This window comes from Haplochromis burtoni, unplaced genomic scaffold (genome assembly GCF_018398535.1).
Source record: "Haplochromis burtoni strain Fernald_Lab_line unplaced genomic scaffold, NCSU_Asbu1 Contig_11, whole genome shotgun sequence".
Taxonomy (NCBI): domain Eukaryota; kingdom Metazoa; phylum Chordata; class Actinopteri; order Cichliformes; family Cichlidae; genus Haplochromis; species Haplochromis burtoni.
The window spans coordinates 653,402-680,380 of NW_024582372.1; the positions used below are offsets into that span (position 1 = coordinate 653,402).

The window sequence follows — 26,979 nt, forward strand, 5'->3', positions numbered from 1 at the left end:
ATTGTATGTTAATCTTTTCTTGAATATCCCAGTGAGATTATAAACTCCTTGTCTGTTGTGTCTTTGTAAAGTGTTTGGCCAAAACCAGTTTAACAGAACTGCTGAGCTCAATTTTTTTTAAAGTTTTAGATCTCTTTTACAGGAATGAAAACCATTCCTCAAAAAACAAGTGAAGTGACTGTGACAGTTCTAGCATAATATTGATATCCTTTTTATACTCAAAAAAGTCTTTTAGTGGCCCCTTGTGCCCATTATTAAAATATGTTTTTGTTTCTCCGCTTATTTATTCAAGTTTCTGCTTTCAAGTTGCTGATTTCAAATCTCCAGGCCTTATTAAGCAGGAAAACTAATAACTGATTTGATTTCGCTCACGCCTTCACTTTCAACTAAAGTGAGGTCTTAAGAAACAACTTGTACTGGGAGATGACTGAAAAACTAAAAGTGCCATAACGCTTCACTTTAAATTGGTTGTAGAAAAAAGTGTCAAACATGACAGCTCTTTTTGTGGAAATGTGACAGGTTTTATTTAAGTTTTCTCTTTTAAATTTGCACTTCATACTAGTTTCTGAAAAAGGTTGACAACAGCCATACTCTTAAATTAAGTGACATCTCATAAACACCAAAATCTGTCCTTTGGACAGCGTGCATTTGTAGCGTGAGCGCAGCTTTTAGGTAGATGGTGTAGTTAGCTGAGCTTCATATCTGAATAAAAGAAGGCAGTCAACTTACTGAAACACACACATGCACAGGAGAATAACACCTCATCCTGTAGCTTCTCTCGCACCTAGTTGAGTATTATTGCTGAGTTGAGTGTTACCTGTCATTTTTTTTCATTGTTTCATATTTTCATGTGGTTTTCCTCGCGTCGCATTTTTTCGTCTTTGTTCAGGGGGGAACACTCACTGCTGATTTTCAATTTGTTTTTAACACAGTGCGTGATTATTCCCCACACTGTTGGCTTGCGCTTTTGACAGCTGTGCGTGTTTGAGTGCATGTGCGTGTATTCCTCTGGGTTTGAGTGAGCGGGAGCTATGCGTGTGTACACGTGCACGCACGTTTGCATCTGTGTTTGTTGTTTGTGTACGTCAATATGTGGGAAAGGGAGAAATGACTGTTTTTGCCCGCTGTCCTCTTGAGCAAACACAACAGTAAAGTGTCTTTCAACACAGATAACAGCTCAGGCTGACAAAGCTGCTTTCCATGTGGGGTCTAATCCATGGAGACAAACACTCTCACACACACTCACACACTTTTCTGTAATCCTCACTCCTCTACCGTCTCTCATTGTCTGAGCTTCTATTCTCTGAGATGACACTTCAAAGCCGGTGTAACAACACATTGTCTATCTGCCCCTGCACACAGCTCTAAAAGACTTTAAACTCCCCTAAGTCTTTGGTTTCAATGTCTCCCCGCACGGACAATGCTCAAAGCCTCTAATCTCACACACTTACGGTGGCCTAATACACTTCATACTTATGTGACATTGTGATGCATATGTGTCTGAGTGTGTATTGTGGATGTGCTAAGAACACAGTCTGTTCAGAAATCACTATATCAAGTAGACGGGCTTCACATAATATGATAGATCAGGAAACAATATAGAAAACTCTTCAGGAAGCCAGGCTGTGTCTGACTGACTGGCTAACGGCTCAATCAGTAAATCTAAATTGCCATCCAAAATCAAAGTCCTTGCAGATGACAGCTTCACTTCCTGTTGTTGGCTCGTTATATACAGCAGAGGAACACTTCACTCGCAGGCTTTGCAGAAATATTTCATTTGTTTTCAGACTGTCTTTTATCCTGAAATATCTAACACGTTATTTTTTTAAGTCACTGACACTATTATAGTAGTGTCATGGTACCGGATCGTTGAGCCAGTGTTCTCTGTTTTGTGACCTTTTGCATCATGTTGAATTCATTTTTTGATTTTGAGAAGTGAACCTTTTTTCTGGATTTTATTAGGCCGGGTTTTCTTGTTTAGTTCGTGTGACTAGAAATGGTAGCGTTTGGTAATTTTCCTGCTATATTATTAGAGGTCTCTAGTTTAGTTTTAAGTTAATTTAGAGTTATCAGTTTATGTTCCCGCTTCTTTGGTCTGGTATTTCTGTTTTGTTGTTTGGCTTCCCCTCCTGTCAGTCATGTCTCTTGCCCTCTCTCTCCCTCTCATCCCTGTCATATCTCTGTGCTGTCTCCATGTTCTTCTCCCTGTGTTTTCTCCTTTGTCTCCCCCAGTCTGTCATGTGTTTCTATGTTTGTTTGTCCCCATCTTCGTGTCAAGCCTGTGTGTCCTTGTCTGAATATTGGTTTGCGTGCTACTTCCTGTTTTATCTTTGACAGTCCCTCGTTTTGCTTCCCCTGTCTCGTTATGCCTGATTTGAAAAAAAAAAATTAACATAATAACAAAGTGATTGAAATTCTTGCAAATGTATTTTAAAAAGAAACAATTATACAGCATGTGGGTGTATTCGTCATTTGCCATAACACTCAAAAATGAGCTCAGGTACATCCTGTTTTCACTGATGATCTATCAGATTTTTCTACAACTTGATTGGAGTCCACCTGTGGTAAATTCAGTTGACTGGACATGATTTGGAAAGGCACACGTTTGTATAAAGTCCCATAGTTGAGGATTGTATCAAGTCACAGATCTGGGGAATGGTACAGTAACAATCCTGCAGCAGCGTTCTGCTGTACAGATCACTCTCTGAAGAGCTATTTGGTCATTAACACAGCTGTTCCCAAACCAGGACGTGATGTTCTGTGTGAGGATGCTCTCCACAGCACCTGCATAGAAAGTCCCAAGGATCGCTAGCAAGACCCTGAACTTCCTCAGCTGTCTGAGGTGATACAGGCGCTGCCTAGCCTTTTGGTCTGGACCTGAATGTAGGCAGACCATGTCAGGTCTGAGGAGATGTGGACACCAAGATACTTGAAGGACTGCACCCTCTCCACTGGAGCTCCATTGATGATAGTGGGCTTGTAGTCTCTGTGCTGACTCCTTCTGAAGTCCACCACCAGCTCCTTGGTCTTGCCAACGTTCAGCTGGAGGTGGTTATCCTGGCACCATGATGCCAGATTCTTCACTTCGTCAATGTAGCCCGCCTCATCGTTGTTGGAGATGGCGCCCAACACCACTGTGTCGTCAGCAAACTCCACAATGGTGTTGGAGCCATGGGTGGCTCCGGATCTGTGGTGTCTGGAATGGAGGAGGAGATGATGTTCTTCAAGGCACATGACACATGACAGGCAAATGACAGCCCACCTGGTGTTTGCTAAAATGCACCTGAAGGAGCCTCAGACCAGATTGAACTTTTTGGGCTGAATGCTAAGAGTCATGTCTGACCTGGCCAATACCAGTGCTACACCGTGCTACAGTGAAGCATGGTGGTGGCAGCATCATATTATTCTAGGGATGTTTTTTGGCAGCAGGAACTGTGAGGCTAGTCAGGATTAAGGGAAAGATAAACGGAGCAATGTACAGAGAGAACCTTGATGATAACCTCCTCCAGAGCGCTATGAACCTTGGACTGGAGCAAAGTTTCAGCTTAGAAAAGGACAACGACCGTGAATTTCCTTGACCCAGCCATAGTCCAGCCATAAACCTGACTGAACATCCCTAGGCTGTGCAGGATGTTCCCTATCCAACCTGAGGGATCTTGAGAAGTTCTGCAAAGAAAAAGGGGGAAAACCGTTCAAAAGTAGGTATGCCATGCTTGTAGCATCATTCTCAAAAAGACTTGAGGCTGTAATTGCTAGCATAGGTGCTTCAATAAAGAATACCAATGTAAATGCTAAACTTTTACTTTTTATTTTCAACAAATCTGCAGGAATTTCAAGCCAACATTTTTCACAATGTCATTGTGTAGAAGTATGGAACAAGTAGTATGAATACTTTCTGGATGCACTGTACCATTCAAAACATTAGCTTCCCACACTTTCTACAGGTTTGCCAAGTGATGATTGGTTGGTTTGGATCCTGTAGCTCTGTAGCTTCACCTGGTCACTGGGTCAGTGAGTGTCGAGGCCATTGCATTCTTCAGTCACATCATTATTTCTATTTTTGAAACACCCATGCACAAACACACAGTGTCATTTTTTGTAACCACTATAGAGGTTGACAGTGATACACCCCCTGTCACCGGCACTACTAGCCTGCCGGGGAGCTATTGATTGGCCCTGACAGAACCAATTACATTCAGTGACAGATAGAGACATGGAGCTGTCCACAGGGAGGAGGCAATAGTGAGAGTGAGACAGTTTCACTCTCTTGCATTTGATAAATAGAAAATACAAGTCAAAGGAACATAGAATAGACCCCCCCATATTTATTTATGACGGCTGGACAACTGCTTTAATTTGCATCTCTTTTCACTTTGTTTGAATATGATTACATTTTTTTGTAGTCTAAGTTTAGGTATGAATGCTGATTTGAATTTGATACTTAAAGAACTTTGAAAACATACAATATACGTTCAGCTGAGCAAGAGAATATTTCAAAATAAAATACAAGCAAACTAGTCCCAGTTTTGACCATTGCAGTGTGCCCTGCATCAATCTGCCATCTGAGTGAAAGTTAAAGTGGCCTCATGAGTATGAAACGTCATCACCACCTGTTGCCTGAAACGGTGGATCTAAAAGCTGTGTACTCTGTACGGAGGCTGTGAACAGCTCAAATGATCTGCGGAACAATAATCTGCATACAGCTTCTAATTTCAGTCATTTTCACCTATGTGTGACAAAATGCATTGTTTCCAGCCTCTGATTATCATTTCAGACACAAGCACAAAATCACACAGACACAGCTACAGCACAAAAACACAAGTTGCTGCATGAAAACAGTCATTTAACAATATTTTTTGTTAAAAATGTGTCTACCTAATCTACAGGGTGTATGACTACCAGCGTGTGCCAGCTTCCTTTTCTCCCCTACCCCTGGGACCCAGTCTTGCCAAGCGATCCCGTTCCTCCTCCTACTCCTCTGGGCACAGACGCAGCCGAGACAGAACCCACTCCAAAAGCTCCAGAGCCCACTCTACTTGTTCAGCCACAGCCAAGTGTGAGCAATATGAATGGGATGTCACTGAGATTTGATTGTTGTGGAAAAAACGTAACAAACAAATTTTAAAAAATAAATGGCTTTATTTTACATCTTAAATTAGACAAGTTGGATAATGTAGGTTCCCACTGTTTGCCTAAAATGGTAGTAAAGTTCTATGCATTTAAACTTACATGCTTAATAAATATATTTTATAAAAAAGAACTCATGCATTTTACACTGGCAGTTTTGTAGTTTTGTCTCTCTACACACCATCACAGTGAACTCTAAAATCAACCAATTAATTGAAGTGCAGACTTTCAGCTTTAATTCAAGGGGTTGAAAAAAATCATTGCATTAATTGTTTAGAAATTGCAGAAATTTCTAGTCCTCCATTTTCCCAGAGTTAATTAGACAGTTGACTGACAAGCAGTTTCACGGCCCGTTCCCTCGTTTTTCCATGACAAGCAGATGAAAGATATAGAGTTGTTTCCAAGTATTGAACTTGAATTTGGTAGTTGTTCACAGGGACTCTTAGTATGAGGTCAAAACAGATGTTGATAGAAGTGAACCAAACAGTAGATTCAGAGGCAGAATAAAAGTCTTTATCATCAGTCCAGAAATTCTTTGGGCAGAATAAACCATGATTAACTTGTACCAGAATGATGGGAATAGAAAAGTACAGAGGAGAAAGGGAACATTTCATGATCTGAAGCATACTGCATGTATGTCCAATACGACTTTATGGCATGGCATACAGCATGTATGGCTGTGGAACCGGATCACTATTGTTTTTTGATGATGTGACTGCTGATAGAAGTAGCAAAGAATGCTGAAGTGTGCAGGTGCTCAGATTCAGCCAAATACTGTAAAACTGATCAGAGCCTCACAGTCCAAGTGGAAAATGAACTAAAGCATACTGCAAAAAGAACTCAAGAGTCTTAGAAGGCAAAGAAATTGGATATTCTTCAATGGCTGGGTCAGTCACCTGATTTCAACAATACAGAGCATCCTTTTCCGTTACTGAAGATAAAACTGAATGGAGAGACCCAAACATAAGCAGCAACTGAAAGCGGCTGCATAAAGTCCTTACAGAGCATGTCAAGGGAGGAAATGCAGCATTTGATGATGTCTGCATCTCAATCACATCTTAATTCATTTAAAATTTACTGTGGTGATGTACAGGGACAAAATTACATGTATATATGCATCTAAATATTTATGGACCTAACTGTATATTGCTCCAGTGTCCTCAAAGAGGTCTCACACTAGCTGAAGTACATTCAGAATTCTTTCCAAAGGTGTTTCCAGGTTGTGTAATTTCCTAATGCTGCTTACATTTTCTCGCTCTCTCTGTCCTTGCAGTGGGGATGGAGGAGTTGCAGGTGATTAAAAAGGAGCTGACTCTGATAAAGACACAGATCGATGGGCTGCTTGACAGTCTTGACAGGATGGACACACAGAGGAATGACCACAAAGGTGGGACACTCATTCAGAAAGACAGTGGAGTCGGGTGGCTGTAAGATCGAATGATAGATAATCCATTTGCACATCAGAATCATTTTAAGGAGGACTCCGGCAATATGCCACGTTCAGATTCCTGCTTGATTAGCTCCTCCAGTCACAACCCCAATCAAAACGATTCAGGATCTGTACTGCAGGGAAACTGGGGGATGGGAATGCACTGCATGGATGGAGCCACTCTTATTTTACCTGACAAATCAATTATTTTCCCCCAGTCAGGATCTTTTAAAAAGTTGAATCCAGGCAGATATAGGCTGTCGGGGGAGAGGTGTATAGATTTATGGTTGGGATCAAATTATGGAACATGCTGAACAAACAGCGTGGTTGAAGTAACTGACTGATGAGACTTCTGCAAACGCAAATAATCAAGTACTGTGAACGGCAGCCGATCGCTACACACAGAATGAAGTGTTGTTGCTGCCCTCATGTGGACATCTCCAGGTCACTGCAGCTGGCTACGAAAAAACGTCTCGGGGAATAAAGGACAAAGCTCTATTGTCCTCCTTAAGGAAATTATTTTAGCCTCTGCCTTAATTAAACCGACCATAACTGAAACACTGAGTTTACACCACTCCCTCTCACTTGATGCAGTTCAACCTCCTCTGAGCTCCCAACCCCTCAGTCACTGCTACACTTAAATGTTGTTGAGTGAAGACAGTACTTTAACCTTGAAACCATTATCACAACATTCGACTAAAAAAACAGTCCTGGACAACCTTCATTTTACTATCTGTGGATTTGCACCTGCAAAAGTCTGTGTTAAAACTCTCCTGTCTACTTTGATTGACCTTGGCTGATAGATAGCTCTCATCTTTATATTAATTTATCTCCAGCTTTGCTTCATTCCCCTGTCCCTCACTGTCTAGCCTTGCCGTCTCTCATCTCCCTCTCGCTATCATCACATCTGTCCTCCATCTTGTCACTCCCACTCATTTTTCTACCTGTCATCTAGTATAAAATCAGAGAACACGAATTTTCTTCAATACGCTGTGCGAACAGCAATTAATCTCAAATAAAACTGCGAATGTCGTGTGTACATATGTTTATTCTTTTTCTTTTTTTTTCAGGGTCTCCACTGAGAGAGGATAGTCCAGTTGGCTCACCATATGCTGCATCACCCAGCAGCCCAGAGCACTCCCTTTCCTCCCTCTCCCCTCCTAGTTCCCGCCATCGAATTCACAAGGACAGCCCTGACCTGAGAGAGCCTGACGATGACCACCACACGGTAAATGATGTTTATGAAGCATATGCTAGTTTAAGGGGATACAGATGCTATGACCAAAAAAAGTTTAATATTTTGCCTGGAACATTATTTGGGTCTCTGTTAGGGCTACATTTTGTGAATATGGATGGGGAGTAATGTTGTATAATTGTTATTATTTTTTTAGAAAACATTGTTTTTACTTGAAAGTCATACAGGCATGAAGCCCACATATTTCAGTCTTATGAGTGGCTTGGACATTAAGCAAGACTTTGCTTCTTGAAATCAGCGTATACTGGCATAACAAAATTTTCCTGAGTCATTCTGAGCTGGCAGTTAATGAAACACCTTCTTTGTTTCCCTCCCACTGTCTGCCTGCCTGTTTGTCTGTCACAGATGAGCAACCACAGCTCTGACCCTGAGGAGGAAATATGAAGGAGGAATGTGAGAAAACGTAAAAGACATGGATAAGGTGCCAAACATGGAGGAAGAGAACCTGAGCCATCAGGCTAACACCCACATCAGAAGCTCAACATAGGGTGTACATATCAAATAACATGATGCATTTAATTGAATCACAGCAACTCGTTTAACGTGACCATGATCCAGATACAGATCAATTTTGAGAAGCAAGTACACATACATCCAACTGACCAGAACTTGACAGGCTTACCTAAGATAGTGACAGATAGACCGTGACCTTGCTGTAACAAATAAACAAAACAGAACGATGACTTTATAAATTTTACACGTCTACCTGAAATGAACCAGTTCTACTGTATGAGTGAGTTTGCACCAACAGCAACGCTCCAGCATGAATCTCAATGTTTCAGCAAAATAGATATGAATCATTAAATCATAATGACACAAACCTGCCAGTTTATTTTGCTCACGTCACAGGCGGTATAAAAGATGGACGTAGCTACCGTGATGTCTCACACTGGTTTCTGAAGTCCTGTTTTGAAGCCTAGAGATGAGCATTTGGCAAACTGGAGAGTGACGTCTCACTTGCTAATGAGCGTGCGATTTCGTACCACAGATAAGCCTCTATTTTGAAACACAGTATTACCCAGGTTTATAAAACAAACAAATTTCTTTTTTTAAATTCAGTGTGACCAAAAATGAGTGACAGAACCCATAAACTGAGCAGGAATGTGTTTACATGGGTCAAGTCAGAAAGTCATTTTCCCATGGACTTCTAAAGGACCTGAAGTCTTTGTGCAACCACACTGGTGTCTATCAGATAGTATGTAGGTTTTTAAGCACGTCCTCATTAGTTTAATTTTTCATTTCAGATTGTACTTTTTTACCATGCATGGGTCACTCTGGGTTTTTATTTCTTTGTTTTTATGAAAACAAATGACATAGATTAATGTCAGACTTTACACACATTAATCATTTATAGATACTGTTAATATGAGTGTTTCTACAGCTGGTTCATCATTTTGTTTGGGTTTTTTTCCTTTCCCCTGGAAACAGCAAAATCATTCAGTGTTACAAAATGTCTAAAGGCCTTAAGGACCTTGAAGTAAATCATGCACAAAACACATAGGACTAGATATTAATTAAGCATGGGTTTTTCTCAACCATGTAAACATGCCGCTATTTCCAAATTAACACTAGAACTGGAATATTGTGTGGACAGTATAATGAAAATGAACTCGGTGTTACTTCAAGTATTCTAAACTCTGCACACAGCTCTTTCATTTTTAAACCTTAACTCATATTTTCCAGATATCAGAATTTAGCTGGATAATCACTCAGGAGATAAATGGTTTGTTTTCCACCTGTAGGTATGAGTATGAATGATATACTATACCCATTAAGTATTTTCAGAAGGAAAGAGTATTTTATCTCCTTTAAGTGTATTAGAGTAATGTTATAACTCTCTTCCTCTATGTATTAGACACTTTAAGATGTGCGAAGACCCAGGTCAGTGTAATAATGTGTATTATTGTATACTTTACTGTAATTGTTTAGCCGTACAATTTTAATCTTGCTTTAGGACTTCTGTGTGTTTTTTAAAGAAAATAATGATATTATTATAATTCCTATGGTGTTACATGTTTTTGTTTGCATTCTTAAGATATTGCCAAGTGGAAATACTCATTGTCATTGTAGTAAAAGTATTTTCATATTGAGTATAAACATTATTTGTGGTGTTGTGTTTTTATTCTGAAAGACCGAGGCAAAAGCAGACATTTGATAAGACTTTCCAGCAGCCTGTGAATTTCTGCTGAGTCAGAAAACACTGAAACAAAAGATGACTCATTTTTTTATATATGTCAGAGTTTGAAAAACAAAAATCCACCTGCAGCCTTTCCATCAGCAGCTGTCTCTTTAGAAAGCTGGCTTAGCCTGTGAGAGATAATTAAGAGAGAAAGGGAAAGCTTTACTGAGCTGAGATACGGAGGCCACGTGGGGAAAATGGCCAGGTTTCAGTTTAATTTAGGCCATAGGTCACAAGGACCTGAAAGGGTACTAAAAACTAAGACATGTAAAAATCTTTTGCTCTCTTTTTCTCATCAGTAATAATATGAACGATTAATAAACAAACATGAGATGAAGACATGAAATGAAATGTAGCCAAATAGGACAGCCTGGTGATTTTTAGTGATTGATGATGCACATTAACCACATTGCCGTCTTGCGCTCTAATGTCAGCATGTACCTGATGATATAGTTTGATATGGAAGCATCAGAAAAAAAGAACAGCACTGCTAAAAAGTCACCATTATGAACTGTGAAGCAGAGCTCTGCTGTCAACAATAAAATCAACAAGCCTTTATATTTAACAACTCTGATGCTGAACTCCGGGAGCTGAATTTGAAGCTGGAGGTTAAGGTTGAGTGGTTCATATAAAATTATGTTGTGAATATTCTTTTGTGAAATTCAAGCAGGGGGAAGATGTGAGAATGCAACTTTGTTACTTTTAATGCCATTTACTGTGCTAATCTGCTCGGCCCCAGAGGAAGCAACTTTAATCATCCAAGTTCAAAGTGCTGAAAACGAAGTGTGACAAAAGGAGCTCTTGCATAACTAGCGTGCTGTTGACAAAAAGATAAGCACATGTGAACTGAATGTCATACTGAAGAGGACAGTGTTCAGAACTTTGTGGGGGTTTTGTAATAAAGATCTGAAGCTGTTACATATACACCATAAAATTACATTACTCAGTAAAAAGCTGCAAACCCAGAATTTTTATTCCTCAGTGCTCATGAGCGCTTCCAGGCTGCAGCAACTGAAGAGTCAGATTTTGCCTGATAATAAGGTAAGTGTAACATTTTAAGAAATACATGATAAAACTGAAGATTTGTGATTTTAAAATAAAGTGAAACAGCATTATATAGTCGATAGGTTGTTATGTACTATAACTTATGGCTGAGGTGACATTAGTTTTAGTTAACAGTTCAATATCAAATATAACAAAATATGCTATTTTTAATTATTGAACACAGTCTTGTGGCAAATTTAAACCAAGGGTTCTGCTGTGGTTGCTGTCTAAAATCTTTAAAGTGCCAAAGATAGTTTAACATTGCAAGAACTCACTGGTGCTTTAAGAAAACTACACCAGCACCAGTATCTCATTTGTAAGATGCAAATGTGTGGATATAGTTTCATCTTAATCTTACTATTTTAATGTGATTCCTCCATATTAAGCTGCTCTGTTTAAAGTCCTATGTCTTCGGTCTGTAGCTCACAGCAATGTCAGAATCACCTAGTCCTCTGACCACACATGTGCTGAACACTGCAATGGGTGTCCCCGGGTCAAATATGGCCCTCAGCCTTTATCAACAAGACCCCTCCACAAACACCTGGAATTTAATCACCACCGGGTAAGAACCTGGAAAAAAAAAGCATCACCAAGAAACCTATAATTAGTTGAAAATCTCAGACTGCTGTAAAAGTTGATGTCTTTGTGCAAAGCTCTTCGATCTTATGCTTTTTGAACAGGACCACTAATGATGATGGACGTTGCCCTGGACTTATCGCAAAACAATCATTTAAATCTGGTGTGTACAAAATGCATTTTGAGACGGCTCAGTATTGGGCGAGTATGGGAGAGACCTGCTTTTACCCGTATGTTGAGGTGAGGAAATGCTAAAACTGTTGATATCTCACGATTTACTTGTGGTGTCATCACAATTTTTGAGACTAAATCGGTAAATTTGTGTCCAATTTAAACCATTTGTATGGGCTTGAATATTAATCTTATCTCTGTAATCTTTCTGTTTTTCTTTTTTCTTCTTGAAGATTGTCTTCACCATAAATGACCCTGGGCAAAAGTACCATATCCCTCTGCTTCTGAGTCGTTTCTCTTACAGTACATACAGAGGGAGCTAGATATCAAGCAAGAGGAACCTCCTGAGATTACTCCACCTGTCAGCTGTTTGACACATCACATGATGGCACTGAATGAACTGTCACACATATTGGACATATTGACAAGGCACAATACTCCATTTCAATTATTCTTTTTGTTGTAATAGTGCCACAATACCATATTTTCTTTCTTTAAAAAAACAAATAAAAAACACTTATTAATATATGCTGTACTTTAGTCTACCATATCAACTATTGTAAGCTGTTATTTTAAGATGTGTAACGTCTAAACTATCAAATAATACATCTGTCTAAATCACCAGTTTCTGTATGTGATACTGTTACATCCTGGGATACTCCCAGGATGTAACAGATACAAATTGAAACATATTGATTGATCAATTGTGTTACATGTGCCCTGCCTTTAAAAAGACAGCAACCTTCAAGAAACCCCTCCAGGTCCTGTGAAACCTGAGAGTATATCATCACAAGAACCATACAAATCGCTGTAGGATAAAGTTAAGATTTTTCATATTTCCAGTTAGAGATCCTTCTTTCAGTATTACCCCTATGAGGTATAAGTAATTATTGGTGGTAACTTTGGCCACAGCGCTACCCTAACCTTATATTTTGGAGAAAAATCAAACGGACTTCCTGGGAAAAAATGTTATAATGATTGCCAAGACACTTTACCCTACCGCCTACTGGTGTTGGCCAGAGGGGCCGATGGCGCGATATGGCAGCCTCGCTCCTGTCAGTCTGCCCCAGGGCAGCTGTGGCTACAACCGTAGCTTGCCTCCACCAGTGTGTGAATGTGAGTGTGGATGAATAGTGGCATTGTAAAGCGCTTTGGGTGCCTTGAAAAGCGCTATATAATTTCCAACTATTATTATTATTATCAAGACTTGGGAGAATAAAATATATAACTTCAGAGGCATAATGATACAGTGCACGACTGAGTGATCCTGACTCTCTCATTGATTGATCGAGCCTGTCGGATCTGTTTTTCTGACGTCGATTATCCTTCCTTCAGTTAGGCTGGGCCTAGCCTGTGATAGCAGTTTAGTGGGAATTTTATTGCGATACACCATCCCAGTTTTGACTTTTAGGTCAATATTACGGTTATAAAAAATGGCAGACGAAGAATTAGAGGCGATTAGGCGGCAAAGAATGGCGGAGCTACAGGCAAAGCAAGGGGTAAGAACCGAATAGGCACCGGAAAGCATGGTTTCACCCGCCTTATATGGAGATGTTCAGTATACTGCTAGCTAGTGTAGCTAAAACAAAAACAAACCACCACTTAACTCTAACTTAAGGGATATACACAGCTAACTTAATGAGCCTCATGTTTGGTGCAGATGATATTTGCTTCCTCATCTAGATGTGTTAACATCACCATAGTGCTAGCTTTGTATCAGTCAGCGCTTACCCCTCTGAAAATCAAAGCGCTGGCTTGTTGGAACAAAATTGAACAAATTTTTAGACTTGCTACTGATGGAGTGGTCGTTATGCTTCCTCCTTTCTACAGATAATTTGTGTGTGTGTGTTTATCTAAACTTTGACATTAGCACAGCATGTGAGTAAGCGGCAGCAATTTCTGACGTGTTTGGTGAACTGTCAGTAGTCTAATACATTACCATATCGTTAGCTTCATAGCATAAGTGCCTAAGTCATTTTTTGGTCAAATTGAGATTTTTGCCTAACTTTACTCCCCTACCACTGCTGCATCATCCTGTCCGTCTGAAACACAAAACACAAAAAAATGACTTAGGCACTTATGCTATGAAGCTAACGATATGTCAGAAATAAGTATTTATACTAATTCACATGCAGTGCAGTGATTAGAGAGTCCTCACGTGTCTGGGTTTCTGTCATTGTTTTTGAAAATATTTGACACTCATAAATTTCTATTTTATGTCTTTTTGTGACCTCAAAAAATACAGTGATCAGTGGGTTTTAAATCTCATTGATGATATCCAACTTACCTCAAGAAGACTGTAATTGGAACTTTTCACTGAATGTGCCTATATATAAATCTGTCATATGAGTTTTGTTTGTTTGTTGACAGTAGTCTAACTTTATTTGGTACAAAATAGAGAACATACTGGACTTTAATTCATTGTCTAGAGGACATTATAGAGTACCTACCATTAGAAAATATCCAAAGCAACAAATTTACAAACTCTATTAAAGATAAGCCATTATGGTATACTTTGCTATACTGGTTTAAGAAAAATATAGAATTTTTAAAAACAAAACGAAGAAACTTGAAAACATAACCGAAGAGATTGCTCTCATGGTCCTTCTTGTATTGTCATACCTGAAAATAACAGCGAATAAGTTACTTTATCAAATTTTCACCATTACAAACATTAAAGTACTGTTTGATTGGTGGATGGAATAAAATAAAATGTCTACCAGTTAGCTGAATGTATAAATAAAATCTGTATTTAATGGTGCTGTCCTGTATACTTCCAGGAAGGTAATAATCAGCAAGCAGAGGAGGCCAAACAAAGGTACGATGTGTAATTGATCAAAAAAGAAACTACTTTAGCTGAATTTTTCCTGTTTATAGTACTTGTACTTGCATAAAGGACTGTTTTTTTTAAAGACTAACTGTTATATGCCTTACGTATTGCACTTTTTTTGTAACTGAACTAAAATATTTCCATACAGCAGAAATGTGTATATATAACTTCAGTTGAATATATTTTTTCCTATTTAACTCAGTCTTATTTATATAGTGCCAAATTACAACAACAGTCACCTCAAGGTGCTTAATATTGTAAGGTATAGACCCATTACATTAATACGGAGAAACCCCAACAATTAGATGAGCCGCTGTGAGCCAGCACTGAAAGTTTTTGACATATATGTAATATCTAAACTCTCAGTGTAGCTGACCAACCTGGTATTCTTACTGCTTAACTTCTATATAAATGCAGTATCTTTTTGTTTTCTTTTAGTTGGTCTCAGTTGACCAATGTAATTGTTTTCTAATTACAGAGAAACAGATATGAGGAACTCCATATTGGCTCAAGTTCTAGACCAGTCTGCGCGTGCGAGATGTAAGTGTGGTTTCATATACTGTATATCCTTCGTCCTAATAAAACTCCTCTTTGGAAATTAATAGTGCTGTCTCATTGTATTTTATTTTTTAGTGAGCAATCTTGCCTTGGTGAAGCCAGAAAAGGCAAATGCAGTTGAAAACTATCTCATTCAAATGGCTCGTTTTGGAAAGCTGGGAGGAAAGGTAAGAAAGTACAGACATGGGGAAAAAGTTTTCACAGCACTCTCTGCGATCCTATGAAAAACTAAATACACCCCACCATTCAGTATCTTGTAAAACCACCTTCAGCCAAGCTATAGTTGTCAGGTAGATTTAGCACTATAATATTTCCGTGTACAGTGGAGTTTGCAGTTAACTCAACTGCAAGGTGCCTGCATGGTGCCAGCAAAGTGCCAAACTTCTGCTTTCAGAGGTGGTCACACGACTGACGATCATTTAAGTCCATTTAAGCAGCAAGAGTGTATGTAGTTTTTCACTATGCATTCCTCTCAAAACTCTTTTTTTCCTCAAATGACTTTAACTTTGAATGCTTCTAGCAAAACATATTGAATAAACTCATTTCCACTTTTGTCAGATTACAGAATCAGGCTTGATCGAGATCCTAGAAAAAGTCAGTCAACAAACAGAAAAAAAGACAACCGTTACAGTAAGTTTCTCTGAAATGTCACATACATTTGATTTTTTTTCCTGTAATTTATATGTATTACATTTCTAATACACTCTACTTGACAGTTCAACAGACGGAGGGTGATGGACTCGGATGATGAGGACGACTATTAACTTTCAACAGGAGCTCTGGAATGAGCAACCAAATCAGAGCAGTTGACATGCTTTGCTGGGACTCTGACAGGATCGCTGACTAGTGTGTTCCTGTTAGCTGAACCCTGAGATGCCACACTAGCTTCTGTGTGTCTTTGGAAACTACCAACCAAGATGGAAAACAAGGACTTTGATATTGCAGCATTTGGTGGGATTGTTGAACACAATGTCAATTAACATTTTATTTTGTAAACTCTTCAATCTAGATGCTACAAATTTTTACTGCTTATCTGACAGCTCATGGCACTGTTTGACTCTCCTAGTCCATCTCAGTAGTTTCCTTTATTTTCACCACGGTTCATGCATTTTCTTCAAACATTAGAAACTAGTTAAAATGCAGATGATACTGATGTTAATGCATTTTATGTGGGTCTACTCTTTAATTGCCATCTAGGCTACTATCCCATTAGCTGTTATTCTAGGATTCTTGTTGCTGATGTGTACCTTGAGGGTTCACATATAATTAAATGAGCCTTAAATTGAAATGTTTTTCCTTATTAGTGGACTGTTTCTAAAATTGTCCTTCACCATTTAAATGAGTGTTAAATCTTTCTTTTTTTTTTAAGTTTCCATTTTGAATTAAACACAAATTGTATTCCACTGACTTGAACATCAAATATCACAACATCAATACACAGTAACGTCCCCACCATACAAAGGTAGACTGTCTGTCTATGGAGGTGGATAATTGACTCTGGACTTTTTGCTTTATAAATAAGTTCACATTTTGACATTCAATTCAGAAGCAGGAGTTAACAGACTGCCAAATGTATCCAACAACTTTTGAAATAAAATGCAAGATGAGGAAATGTGTTTTATATTAATATACTTTATTATCTCTATAAAAGTCTGTCCGAAATCACTGTAGTCAACATACTGACAGAACTGTTTTTATCGGGGTCAGTACCAATAATGATGTACAGTATAAGAAAGCATTTAATGTACCTCAGTTGTTCATTACATGTCAAATACAATAACTGAGTACCTTTTCAGCACTAAATCCTGCAGCTTATCTCTTATTCACAATAGTCATTTCCTGCCTGAGCACTTATTAAGATTTTTAATTCATATTGCGTTTATAATTCAAAATTGCGTTGACTTAAATAAACCCTAACACCGACGACAGGGGTCTGGGTTGGTCTTACGCTTGCCTCATTTTCACACGACCGTGGTCAGATGATTTCTCATTGGCTATTTAGAGTTCAGTACACTCAGCCGGACTCTGATTGGTGCTCGGGTTAGTCACATGTTCATCACTAACCAATCCGGTGAGTCTGCTAGGAAACGCTACAGTGAGGTGCAGGCAGCCACGCTGAGTGCTAAACTTGGGGAGAGGGTTGTACAGTGTGTTTTAAAAAACATTCAGGTAGTCTTTTTATTAGTGTATATGCAGAGCCATGCCGGAGGACAGAACTGAGCAGCCACATATAGTTACATGTACCGCTCCAGTGAATATAGCTGTCATTAAATACTGTAAGTATCACCTGGACTTGTGTTTGAGTTAGCATTGTTTTGTTACGGTTGTATCATTTGGACTCAAGTAAAACTGAGTCGACAGTGCCTGTGTGTTAATGTCTGACTGAATATTGGCTATTAAAGGTCTGAATTACTCTCGAGTCTATTTATATTTTATCCTAATATCAGGCTGATGACACCTCGGTTGAGGACTCCGTGTTAAAGCCTTCTTACTTTTCAGGGGGCAAGAGAAATGAAGACTTAATTCTACCCATTAACTCATCGTTGAGCGTCACATTGCATCAAGACCAGGTATGTTAATTAAAACGAAATCCTCACGAAGCCTGTGTCTGTAAAAAAAACACACTCTTTCTCTATGTTTTCTCATTTCGTCGTGTTTCCCTGTCGAGAGCTGCAGAATAAACTGCTGCTGTGGCAGTAAGAGTTCACTGAATGGAGCCAAAGTCTCTATAAAATAGACTGTTAAGAGAATATTATGTCATAACATTACTGTTAGTCTCAATTAGGATTGCCAGACAAACTTTAAATATTTATCTGCTGTTTTAGTATTTGCAGTGTGAACACAGTTATATTAAACTTTACCTGTTCACGTCTATTAGATATTCTACTAAATGAATATTGGGGGGAAAAAGTATTGTGACAATCTGGAAGAAATTCTCTGTTACTCAGATTACAGACGATTGGCATCACTTTTGCACTGTCCCTTGAAACTGGGATACACAGACATACACTGTGTTTTGTGCTTTTCACATGTCTCCGGGCTTCAAGTTGGATATTATGTTATATTAGTAATAAAATACACTACTACATACAGCACCATTATTTCTCTAGTTTCTCTTTTGCTCTTCTTTGCATGTTTGCTGCTTTTTTGTTCTGTTCTCTGTAAAGATCTGTCAGTTCTTTGGTCCTTTTTGAAGAACACACTGCACACCCATGATGAGATATGCTTTTGGCAATCTGGGAATCATCTTATTGGTGCAAAAATACATTTTTATATTTTATGTAGCTTTACCTAAAGAAATCACGAAATGTTTTGGAATGGCTGAAGTAACAAAGTTCTTAAAGATACAATTTAAAATTGGTTTGGCTAATTGGTCTGTTATGTATGGACATAACACTGGTTCATCCCTTGAGTCAGGTGCCTTTTTATGCTTGAGTGATTGATAAATCAGTTTTAAGTGGCTTAATAAACAAAAACAGATCCCTCTATAAGTGGTTAGGTACAAGGACTGGACTAAAAATGTGTATAAAAGCATCCAATGTCCAAAGTAAAACTTTGAAAGAACTTCAGAATGCCTGGAGAACTATTGCTCTCGAGCACTCTTAAAAAACTACAAAAAGGTCTGGTTCTTGGAAACATAATAGAAAAAAATGAGGGATGGTTCAAGATTTTTGCACACCACTGTAAATGCAGCTTGATACCGACGTACCTTCCTTTCTTCTTCTGCTTAGCTGAAAACAACCACTACAGTTGCAACCAGCAGATCATTTCAGGAGGATCGAATATGGCTCAATGGTAAAGAGGAGGACATAACCCATCCCAGACTGCAGTCCTGTCTGAGAGAGAGTGAGTGTTGTGCATTATATTTGTAAAATCATAGAGCAGACAGAAAGGAGTGCATATTACAATGTAGTTTTCTTTCTTTTTTCTTTATGTTTAGTTCGACGATTGGCACGGAAGAGGCGTAATGATGGAGACTCTGGCGTGGATTCAGCTAGTTTGTCACACAAAGTCCACATTTGCTCAGTTAACAACTTCCCCACTGCTGCTGGACTCGCCTCTTCAGCAGCTGGATTTGCTTGCCTGGGTGAGCTTGTCTGTGCTATAATTCACTTTTGCTAACATCTCCTTCTCCATCTTTCTTATAGTTGATATTGCTTCACTTAGTCCCAGTGTCTTTGTTTTTTTTGACTGTTCTGTGGCACAGTTTACTCTCTGGCTCGGGTGTTTGGAGTAGAAGGAGAGTTGTCTGGGATTGCTCGTCAAGGCTCTGGCAGCGCATGCCGGAGCATGTATGGAGGTTTCGTCCAGTGGATCATGGGAAACAAAGAGGATGGGAAGGACAGTTTAGCCCAGCAGGTGGAGCCAGAGACTCACTGGCCTGAGCTCAGAATCCTCGTACTAGTGGTAGGTCTGATTGTGGGTATAGAAGAGTGACACTAAATAAGTGAAAATAATACTGATGAATTTGCGCTTTTACAAATGCAGGAATGCAAAAGTTACATCAATTTGATGCACTTCTGTCACAGGCCAGTGCAGAGCGGAAGCCAGTTGGCAGCACCTCTGGAATGCAAACCAGTGTAAAAACAAGCTGCCTATTAAAGGTGTGTTCACCTTATACTGCAAATGTCAGAATTTTAATGTATATTGATTGGCACTTTATTTAAACCCAGCTCACTAATACAACACATGTCTGACTGTCATACCTGTGTCCGTGTGTGCCTGTGTTAGCACCGCGCTGAATCTGTTGTCCCAGGCCGGATGGTAGAGATGACTGAAGCAATACGAAAAAAGGACTTTGCAGCATTTGCTGAACTAACCATGAAGGATAGTAACCAGTTTCATGCCACCTGCCTCGACACGTACCCCCCTATCTTCTACCTCAATCATGTTTCGCAGCAGATCATCAGTTTGGTCCATCGTTACAACAAGCATTACGGGGAGACGAGGGTGAGCAGCTTTTACAGTGACATTATGGGAGAAATATCTGGGCACTGGACTTTATTTATTTATACATATTTGTATTTCCATTCCCTTATTTCCATTTTATTTTATTGTTTTTCCATGAAATTGATTTTTCTTAACCACTCATCCAACTTGGGGTCACAGGTGCCTGTCCCAGCTGATATAGGGCGAGAGTTTAGTTTAACAGTGGACATGTTGCCAGTCCATCACTCAACACCATACCATGCTTTCAATGAAATAAAGAAAACTTAATTTCCTCATGTGTTAAAATAATGCATTTTTTATGATGCCGTAAAGAAGATGTGAAAGATGTGTGATGGTTTTAAACTGGAGACAGGAAAATCTCATTTTTTCTGCAATAGTCACATCCTGTTTATTATCTTTATAGGTAGCCTACACTTTTGATGCAGGGCCCAATGCTGTGATCTTCACTTTACAGCAGCACGTTCCTGAGTTTGTGCACATGGTTCAATATTTCTTTCCCCCAGAAACCAACGGAGCAGAGTAAGTGGAAGGATGTTAAGCTCATTCCCTTTAAAATCCGTCTATAGCAATTAATTAATCCTGAAAAATCAACATTTAAATGCATATATATAGATATATACAGTGGAAAGTATTAGGTCTTTTCGTGTAATCTAAAACTGATAAAGCAGACCTTTTGCCCATTAACCTACTCTGAAATTTGTGAAAGTGAAACTTGTTTTGGTTTGTTAAAAATCAAGAACTGAAATCAGTTCTTACCAAGGTGTTTAAACCCTTTGCTGTTGCATTCAACATTTTGATCAGGTGCATCCTGTTTGCTTTAATTATTTTTGACACGTGTCTACAACATAACTGTGGAAACCTAAATGATTTGAGCACAGCTTACCAAGGCATGTGCCTGTAAAGAAAGTCTAACAAATCATATTGTATTAAGGCCCAAAGTCCAGGAAACTCTGTAAAAACTGCCCATAAAACTGGTCAAGAACACCATTTCTGAGGTTTTGAGTGTTCCCAAAAGTGCATTGTACTCAGTAGATTAACATCTCTAGAACATATTTACCAGAAGTTACCTTGCCATCCAACCAAAATAAGTGATCAAGCAAGAAAGGTCTGCTCTGACTGAACCTCAGAGGTCCTCAAGTTGTTGTGAAAACCTGTTGGAAAGACAGCCAACTTACTGGTCAACTTAACTCCCTGAGCAGACCACTATTTCTGACTAATACCAGGCACTGCTTATTATCTTGCTGAAGGCAAGTGAATCAGGATGCTTGCATACTATTGGGGTCTTTCTCCACAGAAGGGACATGAAGACGGAGGGATGTAAAGATTTCAGAAAGGGAACATGAAGATAACCTGCTTCAAATTGCACACAACCTGAAAACACAGAAATAGCCTGAGCTAGAAAAAACCTGCCTAGAAGAATAAATCTGAAATGTCTATGAAGATCTGAACCTGCAAATGCTGCTAAATGGACTTCCACAGAGGACTTAATGTTGCATCTTAATGTTGAATAATGTTTTAGAACAAATGGTAGACTTGTACTTTTGCTTATTAAGGTGTATTGGCCTTCAGTCCTTTTTAAAATGTGTCACTGAGTGCTTCTTTCTTCTCTGCAGCTTTATTAAGGGTCTTCCAGTCAACTGTGCTTCTCTTTCTGAGGAGCTGAAGCAAGGTATTGGTCTGGAACCCATGCCAAAGGGAATAAACTACATAATTAGTACTAAGGTATTCACTCATATTTATCCACACAAGCAATTACTCCAACTTTGTATTATAGGCTTACTTTAAACAGCAGCTGAAAGATACAGAGGTTTTAGATTTAAATGATCCATCTATGCTGCACAAAACTGCAGTGATGTGTCTGCTGTAGGATTGCAAGAAGGTTCAGATGTGTCTATGCAATACCTTTCAACATGCTGTTATGAAACATTGTCTTGCATTGGTCCATTTAACTAGGGCACTGAAAGACCATGACAGTTATCTGAACCTTTGACCAGTGAGTGCTTCATTTGAAAAGCTAACGTTTCCAAGTGGAAAGAATAATTGTATAATTTTGAAGCTGTGAACACTCAGACACACATAATTAATCTGTTGTTTCATCTTCTTGTATTGTTTTCAAGGCTGGACCAGGCCCGCGTGCTGTAGAGGATCCTACCCAGCACCTGCTTTTATCTGATGGTTTTCCCAAGAAAACAATGTGATTTCCTCCTGCAGCGCTAAAGGAGCGAGTTCTACTGAGCAACAGGAAAGCCAATGTGACTTAGTTGCATACAACTTTTATCGCAGCAATACCAGACACCTTCCTCACAAGAGCGGAAGATGATACGTCACCCTTTAAATATTAAACTGTCCTGTTTGGTCTCTTTTCATATCATCATTACTCCTTTGTGTTCTTTCATAGCTTTAATCATTTCTGTGTGTCTGTAGGTAGATAAACACTGATACTGCCTTGACACGGGTAGTAAATAAGTGGAAACTCTTGCAGTGAGCAATGCACTGAGTCATAAATACAGATCGGACCGGAGACTGGAGCTGACCCATTGTTCTCTGACCTGTCTGATCAAATCATTGTCTGTACAGTTTTTTGTTTCTTCTTGTTAATCACCATTTCTGATCAATAGTGCATATTTAATTCATGTCAATTCAATGTCAATGACACACAATAAAATATATTTTGGTCAAGATTTCATTTGTTGTTTGTGATTTTTTGTCATCATCCGATTCTCATCCAGATGAAAAAATAATTCTCTATTCAATCTCAGAACTTTAAAAGATTGACTCATAATTCTGGTACAGAAGCAGCAAAAAGGACAGCAAATAATGGAAAAGGAAAAAACAAAACTTTTACAAATTCCGGTAACCTAACAATCACCGCCACAGTCAACAATCACAGTGTGAATATCTTGGGATAAAGCCGGTCTTTCTTTTCCTTGTGTTACCTGCCAGGAGTTTTCGGTTCTTCCTCTTCCGCTGTAGCGCTGCATTTTTTTCGGACATGACGCTTGAAACGGAGATTGGCTAAGGCAGAACAAGCCTCGCCCTCTGACCTGCCCTCCTGCACCCCTCAAATCTCGTAAATACATTTTCTTCCTTGTAGAAACTATTATCACCGTCGGTAATCCACGCCGGAGGAGCTCCAGGAGGTTGCAGAGGTGCTGTTAGGTTAACATAATGGGGAAGATTGAGTGGGCGATGTGGGCTAATGAGCAGGCTTTGGCGTCGGGTCTAAGTGAGTATGAAAACTTTATTATTATGGAGGGAAAGGAGGGGGGGGGGGTATTTAGCGTTTTTCTTCTTGTCTTATTCGGTTACATGAGCGGTTTAATTCAAACAGAATATTTTCAAAGGGAATTATACTTTTAGCCTCTTGTCTAGTTCATTTACAGAGTGTTTCTGACAACATAATAAAGCACAGTTTACCATCTCTTTGTTTGTGCAGTCTGCTGGAGTGTATAATTTTAATCTTATCTTCCTGTTTTCTTCTTTCAGTTCTCCTCACAGGAGGAATCGTAGGCGTTGCTGGACAGTTCAGAGGGTGGCAGTTTGCTGCTTATGCAGTGTATCCTTTGTTTTCAGTTGTATTTTTTTTAATTGTGTCTGGATTTTTGGCTTATTAAGCTTTTTCTGTGTTGTAGAAATAATAATATGCTAAATAACTTAAAATAAAGTACAGATGTTATTTACGTCACAAAAATCTCTCGATTAGAACTGATATAAAGTATGTATTCAGGCTACAGTTTGCATACAGGAAGCTGACATACTTATAACAAGTAAATACATTATAGGCTACACAGCTAATACTAGAGCCTTTAGCTTTCTGGTCTGTATTGACGTGATAGAACAGATGATGTGATTCATCTGTCCTCCACTACATCTTAAACAGGCTCTGTTGGATTGAGGTGTGGTGATTGTGGAGGCCATTTTAAGTTCAAGAAACCAGTCTGAGACTGCGTAGTGCACTACCCAAGTGAAATGAGCAATTACACTGTAGCCATGCAGGGACACATATGCTCATCAACAATACTCTGCTGTTACATTCAAATTATACTAAAACAGTAACGATTCTTTAAATGATGTGCCGAATTTTGACCCCACCATCTAAATGCTGCAGAAAGAGAGTCATCGCCAATCAACCAGGCAATATGTTTTTTCCAGCCATGCATGTCCACTCATGGGCCCACTGTGTGCTCTGTTTACTTTTCTTAGCTGCACAAATTGAAGCCCGTGTGGTCTAAAGCTGCTGATGACCATTTGCTTTTTTTTGACAGATTTTGTGCTCAGAGATCCTTCTCTGCACAACATGTCATTTTAGTTTCTATTGCATTGTTGCTCAATCAGTGCAGCCATTCCTCTCCTATCTTTTCCATCAGGAAGTGTTTTCGCAGCTCAGTGGGTGAATTTTCTTTCTCTCTAAGGCTTATTTAAAGTTATTAATATATGTCAAAATGCATTTTGTTCCGGCCTCATTAGTGACTGAATTGGTGTTTTTATTGACAAGCAGTTGAATGAGTGTTATTAATACAATAACTGTCAAATGTATATGATGCATCACACAGTATGTTAAGCACAATTATGCAGCAAGTTAACATCAAACCTGACCAAATGTTCTAGTATTTAACCGATGCTGTGCTTAACAATGTTCACACTGACATGCAAGAACATTATTTCTTTTTATTCATTAATAGCAAAAATACAACATGGGAAAGTACTTTCTTTTCCCCCCAGTAGCTATTCTTATGAAATAATGGACATATTCTCTTTTGTATTAGAAACAATGCTCTCATTCATTATTGTCTTTGCCTGCTGAACCGCTCAGCGTCACCAGTGTTTATCTCAATTTCACTTCTCAGACTTATCTCAGTGAGCATTCTTATCTGACTTCTTTTGGTCCTGTTGACTTAGTGCACTGTGTTTACTGATGATGATATATTGTTTCTGTTTTTATGTCTGTGTGACACTTTGCATGTAAATAAAGAACATAATTTTAAAGAAAACACCTTGACAGATAACTAGTGCTGCTGGGGTGTTTGTGTGTCTACTTGAGTATCCCAGAAGCAAGAGGGCCAAGGGCACGAGTGTGGAGAGAACGTAAGCAAACACTATTCATTTGGATGTGTGATGGACTTTAATGGACAAGTTCTAAGTTGCTCATGGTTGTGTCTTAATTTCTCTCAGAGGCCAGTACTGCTTCACTGTATGCGTAAAAACCTTTGGACCACTGACCAGGAACTACTATGTCAGGGCATTCTTACATGCTGCGTGAGTTCTTTATCTCAGCTGCTATCTTTGCTAAACAGCTTTCTATCACTGTCGATTAGTCAAGAATTATGACTTGGTTTATTTTGTCTTTTGTCATCAAATTCCTTTGTTTTTTTCCCTCAGCATCTGTGTACCTGGAGGTTTTATGCTTGCCACTGTTCTCGGATGTGTCTGCCTTGGCATTGCCAGCCTCATCTACCTTGCAGTAAGTTTGCAGCTTTTAAGCCATTTATTTTTCTTTTGTCCAGCAAGTTAAATAACTTTTTGATAAAGTTGTTAACTGAAGCAGGAACTGGCCAGTTAGTGGAAACAAGGAAATAGCAACAAGGAAGAGGTTGTTTCGTTACTGGCACCTCTGTTGAAAGATGTAGTTATGAAATCTGAACAGTTAGGGGTGTGACTGAATTCCTCAACACCTCTGTGGATCTCTGTGGAAGCTTTCGAGGTTGCACTGTTTATTTTTATATTTTCTAAACTACTGTGAGTGTCAAAGAAAAGGACCAGTAATAATAATCTTCCTAATTTTCAGACTTGAACAGTAACTTTCAGTCATGCTTAACTTAATCATCCACAAGCCAGTCATTGTTGATTTGTCATCTTCTTGCTTTGTAGGCCGCTATACGAGGCGAGCATTGGGAGCCCATTCTTCCACGGAAGGAGACCCGAAAACCAGTTGCACAGAGCATCAAGAATCCTCCTCAGAATCCACCACCAAGACCTCCTCCAGAGATGCGCAGGAAACAAGCAGGCGACCTTGAAAAATCAGCCTATGACAACCCCATGTCTGTTACTGATGATGAATAAGCAGTATAGCTTCAGTCCATAACCAGTTACAGTTGGAGTTTACTGGGTTGTGTAACTCTGGATGAACAACGTTTTTCTGAAGTTTAGTGTTTCTGTTGACCGGGCAACAAGTTAGACACACACCTCCTTAACTCAACTCAACTAAGAAAAATGGGAGGAGAAAATGAAGGAAATAATTTGTTCAATGAAGAAAGAAAAATCAGACAACAGAATATAAATGTAAACACTGTAGCTGCTAAGTGTCATCCGCTAACAAATATTGTCAATTTGTTTTAAGTTGTTCTGCATCCAAAATAATTACACTGTGTTTTAACCCTTTACGTATTTCTTAAAAAGCAGCTCATCCCAATGCTGTTTAACGGGAATAAATGGACCTGCTGTTTTTGACTGTATCTGGCTGACATTAAGCCATTTATTAAACTTTTTGCTAGCATTTTCACTGTGTTGTAAATAAACTCATTTTATCCTTTGACTCATTATGTGTTGTAGGCGTATTCTTTAAATCTCTATTCTACAAGGTTTCTGTGGTAAATTATTTTAAGCAATGCAACTTCCCCATTTTGCAAATGTACACAATTTCAATATGTCAGAATTTCCCTTTCTTGTCTCAGCTGTCTTTCTTCTTCTGCATTTTTGTCATATTGCCATCAATTGTTGGCTTACAAAGGGAAAAAAATCTTAGGATCATTCATTTGGTTTAGGTGCTGGTTGTCAGACAAGTTCTGCATGTTTATGTATTGTATTATATCTTTTGTTACCCCTCGTGTGTGTGTGTGTGTGTGTGTGTGTGTGTGTGTGTG

General features: G+C 39.0%; 5 protein-coding genes across 5 annotated transcripts in view; all 5 read left to right on the forward strand.

Annotated features, from left to right (window-relative positions):
- si:dkey-234i14.2 (heterogeneous nuclear ribonucleoprotein C) overlaps window positions 1–9,913 on the forward strand; it is a 40,270-nt gene extending 30,357 nt beyond the window's left edge. Inside the window, exons 4-7 of the mRNA XM_005915189.2 lie at window positions 4,887–5,056; window positions 6,401–6,514; window positions 7,627–7,784; window positions 8,157–9,913. Coding sequence (XP_005915251.1) covers window positions 4,887–5,056; window positions 6,401–6,514; window positions 7,627–7,784; window positions 8,157–8,195 — 481 coding nt within the window. The 3' untranslated portion in view covers window positions 8,196–9,913. The remainder of the gene's footprint in view (window positions 1–4,886; window positions 5,057–6,400; window positions 6,515–7,626; window positions 7,785–8,156) is intronic.
- A 690-nt stretch (window positions 9,914–10,603) lies between these two features.
- uraha (urate (5-hydroxyiso-) hydrolase a) lies at window positions 10,604–12,405 on the forward strand. The gene is made up of 4 exons (XM_005915188.2): window positions 10,604–11,031; window positions 11,457–11,596; window positions 11,715–11,850; window positions 12,015–12,405. The coding sequence occupies exons 1-4, from the start codon at window positions 10,978–10,980 to the stop codon at window positions 12,102–12,104; spliced, it is 420 nt and encodes a 139-aa protein (XP_005915250.1). The 5' UTR covers window positions 10,604–10,977; the 3' UTR covers window positions 12,105–12,405.
- A 670-nt stretch (window positions 12,406–13,075) lies between these two features.
- Window positions 13,076–16,781, forward strand: pdcd5 (programmed cell death 5). Its single transcript, XM_005915187.3, has 6 exons — window positions 13,076–13,280; window positions 14,562–14,599; window positions 15,090–15,151; window positions 15,245–15,336; window positions 15,728–15,799; window positions 15,886–16,781. The coding sequence occupies exons 1-6, from the start codon at window positions 13,215–13,217 to the stop codon at window positions 15,931–15,933; spliced, it is 378 nt and encodes a 125-aa protein (XP_005915249.1). The 5' UTR covers window positions 13,076–13,214; the 3' UTR covers window positions 15,934–16,781.
- Window positions 16,782–16,879: 98 nt separating this feature from the next.
- On the forward strand, window positions 16,880–22,496 carry mvda (mevalonate (diphospho) decarboxylase a). The gene is made up of 10 exons (XM_005915186.2): window positions 16,880–17,445; window positions 17,669–17,739; window positions 18,901–19,015; window positions 19,110–19,256; window positions 19,377–19,576; window positions 19,699–19,773; window positions 19,901–20,119; window positions 20,523–20,638; window positions 21,733–21,841; window positions 22,237–22,496. The coding sequence occupies exons 1-10, from the start codon at window positions 17,370–17,372 to the stop codon at window positions 22,315–22,317; spliced, it is 1,209 nt and encodes a 402-aa protein (XP_005915248.1). The 5' UTR covers window positions 16,880–17,369; the 3' UTR covers window positions 22,318–22,496.
- A 594-nt stretch (window positions 22,497–23,090) lies between these two features.
- On the forward strand, window positions 23,091–26,658 carry LOC102306658 (cytochrome b-245 light chain). The gene is made up of 6 exons (XM_005915185.3): window positions 23,091–23,345; window positions 23,606–23,675; window positions 25,130–25,204; window positions 25,292–25,375; window positions 25,499–25,580; window positions 25,988–26,658. The coding sequence occupies exons 1-6, from the start codon at window positions 23,288–23,290 to the stop codon at window positions 26,177–26,179; spliced, it is 561 nt and encodes a 186-aa protein (XP_005915247.1). The 5' UTR covers window positions 23,091–23,287; the 3' UTR covers window positions 26,180–26,658.
- The last annotated feature ends 321 nt before the right edge of the window (window positions 26,659–26,979 follow it).

Excerpts from the sequence above, each read along its gene's own strand:
- LOC102306658 (XM_005915185.3), top strand. The coding sequence starts at position 23,288 with ATGGGGAAGATTGAGTGGGCGATGTGGGCTAATGAGCAGGCTTTGGCG. Across the intron at positions 23,346-23,605 it reads GGCTTTGGCGTCGGGTCTAA|TTCTCCTCACAGGAGGAATC; the intron begins GTGAGTATGAAA and ends TTCTTCTTTCAG. Across the intron at positions 23,676-25,129 it reads CAGTTTGCTGCTTATGCAGT|TGCTGCTGGGGTGTTTGTGT; the intron begins GTATCCTTTGTT and ends ACAGATAACTAG.
- uraha (XM_005915188.2), top strand. The coding sequence starts at position 10,978 with ATGAGCGCTTCCAGGCTGCAGCAACTGAAGAGTCAGATTTTGCCTGAT. Across the intron at positions 11,597-11,714 it reads TGGAATTTAATCACCACCGG|GACCACTAATGATGATGGAC; the intron begins GTAAGAACCTGG and ends CTTTTTGAACAG. Across the intron at positions 11,851-12,014 it reads GCTTTTACCCGTATGTTGAG|ATTGTCTTCACCATAAATGA; the intron begins GTGAGGAAATGC and ends TTCTTCTTGAAG.
- mvda (XM_005915186.2), top strand. The coding sequence starts at position 17,370 with ATGCCGGAGGACAGAACTGAGCAGCCACATATAGTTACATGTACCGCT. Across the intron at positions 19,016-19,109 it reads GCAGTCCTGTCTGAGAGAGA|TTCGACGATTGGCACGGAAG; the intron begins GTGAGTGTTGTG and ends CTTTATGTTTAG. Across the intron at positions 19,577-19,698 it reads TCAGAATCCTCGTACTAGTG|GCCAGTGCAGAGCGGAAGCC; the intron begins GTAGGTCTGATT and ends CTTCTGTCACAG.
- pdcd5 (XM_005915187.3), top strand. The coding sequence starts at position 13,215 with ATGGCAGACGAAGAATTAGAGGCGATTAGGCGGCAAAGAATGGCGGAG. Across the intron at positions 15,152-15,244 it reads CCAGTCTGCGCGTGCGAGAT|TGAGCAATCTTGCCTTGGTG; the intron begins GTAAGTGTGGTT and ends TTTATTTTTTAG. Across the intron at positions 15,800-15,885 it reads AAAAAAAGACAACCGTTACA|TTCAACAGACGGAGGGTGAT; the intron begins GTAAGTTTCTCT and ends TCTACTTGACAG.